The 9,594-nt window shown below is 43.4% G+C and overlaps 1 protein-coding gene across 3 annotated transcripts in view; it reads right to left on the bottom strand.

Annotated features, from left to right (window-relative positions):
• Window positions 1-792: 792 nt before the first annotated feature.
• MRAP2 (melanocortin 2 receptor accessory protein 2) overlaps window positions 793-9,594 on the bottom strand; it is a 37,614-nt gene continuing 28,812 nt past the window's right edge. For all 3 annotated transcript variants that reach the window (XM_028510467.2, XM_036024430.1, XM_036024431.1), the window contains one exon: window positions 793-2,355. In XM_028510467.2, coding sequence (XP_028366268.1) covers window positions 1,962-2,324 — 363 coding nt within the window. In that variant the 5' untranslated portion in view covers window positions 2,325-2,355 and the 3' untranslated portion in view covers window positions 793-1,961. The remainder of the gene's footprint in view (window positions 2,356-9,594) is intronic.

Below are 9,594 nucleotides of genomic sequence, written 5' to 3'. Positions count from 1 at the left end.
CACTCAGACTGATTTTGGACTCCGGCACTCCAGAGCCTGAAGAGAATAGATTTGTGCTGCTTTAAGCCACAAAGTTTGTTGTCTTTTGTTCAAACAGCAATAGGGAACGAACTCAGGAACCAGCATGCTGCCTGGCGTGCTGTAACCAAGCTCTTGCCCCTGACCCAGGAGTCAGCCATGTGTCTCCTGTCAGATTTATGAAACTGCACCAGGCTGGCTTGTTAGCTTGCAGGAGGAGTAAAATCTTAGACCCTTCACGGTTCTTGACACTTGGTTCACAAAAATGATGGTATAGTCATGGGCATTTTTCCAACTTTTAGATATCCTTCAGCCTTCTAATAAATCCACTTCTAAATCAAATACCATTTAAAAAGCTTTTAATCTTAACAAGAAATAGCTCATGGTTTATATTTGGTAAAGTAAATTATGAATAATATTCACATCAGATATTAATAAAATCACTTCTTCACTACTCCTGCTCTCTTTCCTGAAAATAGCCATTAAAAAGAGCAAGTAACTATTGGCAAGAATGTGTTATAGCAGCTTTAATTAGAAAAAAATTCCACCCCTTGTTCTGTTTAGTGTTATTTAAAGAATAATATTTTCCTCAGAAGACATTATATGAAAGGCATTTCTTTTGGTGGAATAATTCCTAGAGGAAATCTGTTACATGACTGGACCGCTAAGACCCTAGAGCTGATAGAAGTTAGGAGGCATATAAACAAGGAATACTTTTAAGGAGAAAACTACACTGGATGTGTGAAAAAAACAAAGAACCAAAGAAAATTCTTGTGCAATCAAATATATTTATTTTTAGCATAAGCAAGACAGGTGGTGAACAAAATCATAATAAAAATGCCACCCAGAGATTAGCAGCAGGCCATGCGTGCAACCTGAGTGCGTAAAACCAAATTATTTCTGATGCCAGTGTGCAGGCTTTACTCTGTTGTACCAGGCCAACACGAACAACTGTTGGTGGCCTATTTACAACACATTCACCATCTCAGCTCAAAGCCACATACTAGCTAGGTGACTGTCACCTACACACCTGCCAAGTAAGTAGACAGCACTGCAAGTAGCACTTTACTTGGTCGGTGGCCAATAGCACAAGTGTGACCAGACACAGATAGACAGACACACAAGTCACCTCCCTGACTTAGCTGATAACCACCCTTCCGTTTCTAGGGGGCAGGAGTACCATGAGATATAGCACAGACTGATACTCACTCTAGGATGGTGGGGGGTGGGCAGGAGTCTCCCCAGGTTTGCACATGGGTGGCCAGAGGTTCTCAGAAGAGCTGTTTGAGCACAACCAACAGAAACACTGCTCACAGTGATGTGTGAGAAGAGGGTCCTGACATCCTGGTAGACACTTGGGCCCCTGGTGAATGCTGAGTCAGTGAAGGGTTGAGTGGAAAGTATAGATATTTAGGGGTCCTACAGTAAGAAATAGGAGCCAGTGCCCTAGTTTATACAGCTTTGTGTCTACTCCAACCTTGTCTGGATGCAATGTTATTAATTCACAAAATATTAGAGCCAGATGGATCAACTGCTCCAGGCTCCTCGTCTTACAGGAAACAATGTGGGAGCCCACAGAAGTCAAGTGAATTGACTTCTGACGGTAAAGCATGGTGGAGGGAGGGCCAGGATGGGACACAGAACGATAACCCCCATTCAGGAACGATGACACTGAGTATGTGGCCAAATTTCTCACCAAGGAAGATGAGACGTTACAAACACTTTATTCCTCCAAAAGCCTAGAATGTGTTTAAAGGCATAAAAACTCAGTTTAATCAGATCTTTGCAGAGGGAGCTTTCTTCTCTCTTTGTCTTCCTGTCTCTCTCTGTTTCTCTGTCTCACTCACACGCACGCACGCACGCACGCAATTTTGGTAAATGAAGGTTTCTTGCTACACAAACATACCCCAACATCTTCAGGAAGACACTATGGAGCATATATTTCAGTCCAGGTCCTTGTGTGAGGTCTGGGAAACTGGCTTATTTTCTAGAACAATAGGCGGTTCTGAAATCAAAAGATCATCATCCCCAAAGGAGGAGTTCTGGTCTGTGTTCACAAAGTTGGGGATGTCAAATTTCATGAGCCTGTTCAGCTCCTCCTCGGGCGGCCCGCTGCTTCTGATGCCTTCCTGGAACCGAACGTCGCTGTCCAGGGCTGTGGTCTGGGGACCAGCTTTGGCCTTTTCCAAGTGTTCCACTTCATTGATGTAGCAGTGAAAGAGAGACCTGGATTCCTCGTTGCCCTGTCGAGAAAACACTTTATCTGGTTCCAGAGGTCTTCCGAAGTCTGACACAAAGCTGTTCATTCTGAATCTCTTCTCCAAAGACTCTGTGTTGCTGTAAAGAAAAGGGAAATAAAGATTGCTTACAAGCCAGCTCATCCCACTGCAGAACCACGGCTTCTGACATGTACAGCAGGCCGGCGTATTTCCCCTGAGCACATACTGAGTGCAAGTCCCTGTGCAGAGTGTGCAAACACCAGAACTGAGAGACATCACTTCTGAACACGCACAGATAAACGCAAGGCAAATGCCCCAAGATGAGGGCCCATGGACCTTCCTGGAAAGACACACCTTGCTGAGGAATCTTCTGATTCTCAGTGGGGCTCTTGGATCATCTGAATCAGAATTACTTCAACTACTTCTTAAAATGCAGAATCCTGAATGGCAGACCCTCAGAATCTCTGGAGGTAGGGCCCAACAATCTGTATCTTCATAGAATTCTCCAGGATCGCTATTTATGCTCAAAATGTAGACACACTGACCTACATCAGGCCAGCCCAAGCAATGACAATATCTCCCAGAGGTGCGTATCACATTTGTCAAAGCACTGTTGTATCCCTTTATCTCAATCAGTTCTCAAAACTGACCAGTGCAGCCACTCAGGGCAAGAATTACGATACCAACTCCACAAACCCACTAGCTAAGTCAAGGAACAGTCAGCCTGCCCACCTGAGTCACACAACCAGTTAGTGACAGGAGTGGGAATAGAACCCACGTTCCTAATCCCTTGTCACATTTAAGGTGGAACAAATTAGCAATTTAATGATAATAAATCAATAATAAAATAACTCCCCACTAGTCCTACAAGTACACGAAAGAAAGAGCATGGGTAAGGCGAGTTCCCTGGTATCCCATGGACTTTAATGCCTTCTTTCCAGACTTATAGAAAAGTTGTTCACACACAAGTGGTGACTCCTTAAGGGTGAGAATCATTTCTGAACAGGTTTTCAGATCCAGACAGAACCTAACCAAAAGTAGGCTGTGTTCAACAAGGGTGTGACTACTTCAGTTTTGGTTCTTAACTCCCTTCCAGCCCCATCACGCGGGATAAAGTGCTGATGACCAAACTCCCACAGATGGGAGGAGCATAGATTCAATACAGGTCTAGAAAATCTGATCCTATATATACATATACACACAAACCTCTGGATTTCAGAGGTCAGTAACCCTAGAAGCTCTATCACACAGCCCACCGAGGGGCTTCTAAATCAGACCTGTCTCCTACTGTGATTATCTGGGTGACATCAGTCACGGAATTCCTCACAGAAGCTCAAGTTTTTCCATTTAATAGAAAGCCCGGTTCTCAAATCTCCTTGCCCACTGAGCAAACGTGATGTGAAGATCACTGATTTGCAAATCATCAAACATTGAGTAGGTCATGTGTGCAGAATTTAAAGAAAAAATCACTTTAGGGAGAGTCTGAATGACTTCTGCTCTAATGAGAATTTAAGTGGTCTCATCTATCAGCAGGTGATATTCTCCCCCTGCTGCCCACTTCACTAGGGTTTAGAAGATGCTGGAGAACAAAGACCAGTACGCAGCAACCTGTGACCTAACAAGCTAAAATAATTCCTGACTAAAATGTTAAGGTACAAACCTGCCATCTTCTCAGATTGACGGCCATCAGAATAAAGCGCCCATAAAGATACTAAACAAACAAATATATAAAATAATACCTGGCAAAAAAAGAAGGGCTTCACATGTTTGAAAAGGCCTGATTAAGATTGCAGGGGCCCGCACCATTCTCAGCTGCAGGGCTAAGGAGCTCTGAGTAGTAGCTTTGCCGCCTGCCTCTCAGAGCATCAGCTGAGGGGAAAGCAGATCCAGAAACCCAGCTGTGTGCAGCAGCTCCTCCAGAGCACAGGGATGGTTGTTCACAGCCAGGGGTCCATTAAGCACCCTGGTTGAAGAACAAAGGCACAGGAGTCTGAGAGTACTGCCCCTCCTCAGGGCAGAGCTGAGGCCTCTGAGATGCCTTCCCTGTTCCCCACCCCGCCCCCCAACTTTTTCCTGATAGTTTCTTGGGGTGGGAACAATGCAATTTGTCTGATTCTCCTTGTCTGAGAACAAGGGAAAAGTTCATTTTTGTACTCGCAGACTCTGGTAAACATTAAATATTCAACAGGTTGTGCTTTCATTTCTCTTTTCTTTCCTTGACTGATCAATTAAAGGGTTTCTATGTGAAAGCTGTGATCATGGACACAGCTTGCTTCAATGTGTCAATAGTTTCTATTCATCCTGCCACTGTGTGAAATTTACATACAGAAATCCATGGATCTTAAGTATCAAAGTCAATGTGTTTTTATTAATTTATATGTCCATGTAACCACCATCCTCAATTAAGATGTAGAATATTTCCTTTATCCCATTAAGTTCCTTTCATTCATTTTCCATCCCCTTTAGGTAACACTGCTCTAAACTCCATTTCCATTGAATAGCTTTGCCTGTTCTCTCTCTCTTTTTTTAAGATTTTATTTATTTTTAGGGAGAAGGGAGGGGAGGGAGAAAGAGAGAGAGAAACATCAATGTGCAAGAGACACATTGATTGGTTGCCTCTCAAACACCCCCAATGGGGGACTTGGCCTGCAACGCAGGCATGTGCCCTGACTGGGAATTGAACTGGAGACCTTTTGGTTCTCAGGCCAGCGCTCCATCCACTGAGCCACAACAGCCAGGGCTGCTTTGCCTGTTCTTGAACTTTCAGACCATTTTCACTTCCTATAGGCAATCTATTTTTATTTTTCTCACCACATACTTAGTTTAGCCTGTTCTTGAAATTCATCAAAGGCAGTCACACAATATATAGAGCCCTTTGTGCCTGCATTCCTTTGCTCAGCATGTGTTTGAGACCCATCCCATTGCTGCACATAACAATCACTTGCCTTTTTTTCCTGCTCAGTATAATTCTATTGTACAAACACACTATACCTTGTTTATCCATTCTCTTGTTAAAGGGCATTTGGGTTGTTTCCACTTTGGGTCTGTTGAGAGTAAAACTGTAACGAAATTCTTGAAAAGTCTCTTTGTAGACAAGTTTTTGTTGGTCTTGAGCACATGCTTAAGAGTGGAATTACTGGTCTTACAGTAGATGTGTGTTTAACTTCATAAGAAACCGTGAAGTTTTCCAAAGTGGTTGTGCTATTTTACACTCTCACCACAGTGTATGAGAATTCAAGTTGTTCCACATCCTTGTCAGCATTTGGTGTTGTCCGTCTTTTTAATGTTAGCCATCCTTGTGGGAGTGAAATGGCCTCTCATTGTGGTTTTAATGTGCATTTCTCTGATACCTAATAAAATCGAGCATCTCTGCATGTCCTTATTGGCTATTGGTTTAACTTCTTTTGCGAAGTGTCTATATGAGTCCTTTGCCCATTTTAAAAATTGGGTTGTTTTTTGTTTTTGATTCACAGACATTTGGTAATATATTCTGAATAAAAGGCCTTTGTCTTATATATGTATTGCAAATATTCTCTTTTAACTTTGTAATATATTCTGAATTCAAGTTTTTTGATAGGTATATGTGTTGCAAACAGTTTCTCTTGATCTGCAAGTTGCCATCTCCTTAAGATATCTTTAATGAGCAGATGTAGTGAGGGTTGTATGTGAAAAGTAACTTTTGGTTGCTTTAGTTGGTAATACTGACTTTCAGGAAGATGTCAGTCTCTCTGGAAAACTCCACTACTTCAGTGCAGCCCTCAGCACAGTCCTGAGCAAGCCCACGGCACTGAGGGAACACCTCTTAATTGATGAGGAATTAAGAGTGACTCCTGAACAAAGGTGTACACATTGAATAAGACTTGTAACATGGTCAGATTTTGCACCTGTTGATAGGGGTAGACCCCTCGGAGTGGCAGGGCTTCCTTGGGAACCACTCAGTGCATCTGTACTTGCCAGCTGGTTCCTGCGGCTTTGGCCATTATCAAAGACCTTGAGCACTGACACTCTCCTGCTAGTAGGTTTTAGCTGCATTGCGTATACCCCGTAATCAGTGCCACATTGAGGTGAACTGCAACACAAGGTAGAATGTGATTTCCACTTTCATAAGGTCGTGTGCAGCCCTGAACTCCTCTCCACCTGGACAAAGGACACTTAGCAAAGGCTACCAGCAGAGGGTATTTAAGGCATATGATGTCTTGGGTTTGATAATTTTTTAAAGAAGTCCAAAATGCTCAACATAAAAATGTGATTCAAGCCTTCCCTGCTACTCTTGCTCTCCAGCAGATTTATGATAATGGAGCCATAATGCTTTAACAAGACAGCACAGGGAGTAAACGGCTCCTTTGCTGAGAAAGCAGGGGAAAATGAATCTTCTCTCTTCATTGCCCATGAGGTATCCAGGCAAGAGGGTTTTACTCCCCCACACACAACAGCACATACTCGATGGGGAAAATAAGCCCCATTAATGCTGCTTCTTGGGTCTAAAAGCTTTTAAGAAAGGTGATGTCAGCTTTATAATAGCCTTCCCCCTCTACAGTGCCCTTTACTACCAGTAAAGTACCAGTATCGGTCCTCCTCGCCCTCCCAGCCCGGGCAGCCAGGTGGTCATGGCAAGCTCTGACCCATGAGCTGTGAGAGGAGGGGATGTGCTCCTCCTGAATGAGGGGCAGAAGAGCAGAGATGAGATCTCCAGGCTTCCTCCTCTCTGTCCCAGCAGCCCCAGAAGCTGAGTGTTGGAGCTACTGCAGCTGCACGTGCAGAAGCTCCGGTACACCTTTTCCCAGCCCTTGGCAGACATGTAGCTTGAGTAGGAAGTAAGCTCATGTTGTGCTGGCCTGAGATATGGAGAGTTGTTTCTTACTGTCTTATAACCTAGTCTTAACTATTGCATGCTTTCTCCCTGAACAGAAGCCACTGGGAAGTCAGTGATTCCCATTGAAGTTCTTACCTAATATGGTCCCAAGTCTTAAACCTGAGGGAAAAACACTTGCCAGTTTTATTATGATGTCATTAGTTCTGTGCAGTTGAATAGATTTAAATTCTTTGCCACCCAAAGAGATGGGGAATATGTGATCTCTCTCAGGCAAACTGTGACTGATTCCTGGTGGCTGCCTGGAGTGGTGTTTTGAACATGACTCTGAAGCAGAGTCGTGGCTGTGCACGGAAGACAATACAATTGATGAGTGTTGTCTGTGTGGTTATGGACACAGGGAGTGGGGGCAGGGGTGGTGGTCTCTGCCATCCTGGTGTCTCCCCACTGCAAAAGGGATACACAGACCCTTCCCATGTGTCAGCAATGGTGAGACCCTGGTGAGCCATTCAAGCCCCTGGATGCCTCCATGGGGGATAAGATGGAATTCAATAGCAGATTCACCACTAATCCATTTTGAGCTTGCAGACTTGGTCAGGTATCTTAACCAATACATTGGAGTCATATCCGTGATATCCTACCCAAGGAAGTTCTTACGACAAACTACCCAGACAGCTTCTACATAAAGCAATCAGAATTCAGACATGTCAGTCCTTTCAGTCCATCACGGAGTGAGATTCTCTATGTAGATTCTCTGTATTCATCTTACTGTTTCACTGGGAGGCACACCCACGCTTAAGCTCGGGTAGATGAGGCAACATTTTGACAAGCGGAAATGCTATGTGAGTGCTTGGGCCCTGGCTGTCCGATGGGAGGATGGGTTCCTTCTTCTCCCTCCTACTCCTTACCCAGACTTCCACCAGCACCAAAGGGGTGGACTCATCTTCACAGGGTACCACTGTGATCCCAGCATATGCCCAAGGCTCCCTAGGCATTAGCTCACTTAATTTTTACCATAATCCTAAGAGGCAGGGACAACTGTATTTTTACAAATGAGGAAACTCAAGCATAGAGAGGTTAAAAATCCAGCCAAAATCTCAGTAAGTAGATCTGGAAATCTTTGACTCCACAGGTCATGCTAGGTCCAATATGTAGTAAAAGAAAACAAACCTGATTGTTTACTAATATCTTTGGTTCCACAGAAGAAGATTAAAAATCACTGTTACAAGATCATTTACTGAAGTGGTTACTAGCAGGAGCTTCAGAGTGAAAGAGGCTGTGGCCTGGCTCCACAGGATTTGTTTTTTTACCTGTGAGACCTCAGACAAGTGATTCAGCCTCGTTTTCCTTGCCTGTAAAGAGGGAACACTTACAGCGTTTATCTCAACTTCCTATGAAGATTTGGTGAGAATATACCCATCAAGTGATTAGTAGACCCTAGTATATGGTAAACATTTTTTAAAAGGTCTCAGTATTCTCAATGGTTTATCATTCTTTCCTCTATGCCTAAGTATCACAGGCAAACTTAAAAGGGGTTATTTTATATTAAGGCTGGCTGGATGGAAAAAATAATGTCTGTTTTAGAGAAAATTTCTGCTAAATAAAGGTCAAATTTATTCAGATCAAAAAGCCCTTTTAACATTTCTACTTAGAGATTTTTCTGCATGTCTGCTTCCTTCTGTTTTCTGTTGATATACTGCAACAAAATGCCTTATCTTACATTGCCCTGGATTCCAAAAAGCATTTAAGGTGTATCTCAGTGGGCTGACCCACTACTGTATTAAAAGTAAAAAAGAGATAAGACTTTCTTCTTAACCTCACTGAAAGATGACAAGTCACAATTACCCCTGATCTTTGATTGAGATTATTCAGAACTGCCATCAAATGAGAAACCATTTGCAGTAGAACTGAACTGCCTATTGGAAGACTGGAAATGCAAATCTCAGCTTTTGAAGGTCATCATGACACGTCAGGTGTCTCCAGAGAAACAGAACAGAGAACCAAAAGGATGTGTGTGAGAGAGAGATGTTTTCTTCCTTCCTTCCTTTCTCTCTTCCTTCCTTTCTTTCTTTTCTTCCCCCGCCCCTTTCTTTCTCTCTTCATCTGTCTATGGAGAGATATATAGATTTATTTTAAGTAATTGGCCCATGGGATTGAGGAGACAGGCAAGTCCAAAAGCTGCTGGTAGGCCAGCAGGCTGCAGACCCAGGGCAGTCTTCTGCCAGAATTCCTTTTAGCTTACAGCAGGTTAGTCTGTTTCCAGGAAGGCCTTCAACTGATTGGATGAGGATCACCCATATTATAGAGGATGATTTGCTTTACTCAGATAATACTGACATAAACATCAGTCTCATCTAAATACATACACATGTACACACACCTTCACAGAAACATCTGGGATAATGTTTGACCCAGTTCTGGGTGCCATGGCCTGGCCAACTTGACCCATAAGATTAACCGTCACAGGAAGTCATGTTCTGTTTTGGGCTAGGGTTCCCACCTATACAATCACCTGCATCCTACATCAAACAAATCCACCTCAATGAC

Source organism: Phyllostomus discolor, chromosome 4 (assembly GCF_004126475.2).
Source record: "Phyllostomus discolor isolate MPI-MPIP mPhyDis1 chromosome 4, mPhyDis1.pri.v3, whole genome shotgun sequence".
Taxonomy (NCBI): domain Eukaryota; kingdom Metazoa; phylum Chordata; class Mammalia; order Chiroptera; family Phyllostomidae; genus Phyllostomus; species Phyllostomus discolor.
Note: the sequence above shows the minus strand (reverse complement) of the source record. Positions and strands in the feature narration are given on the sequence as shown.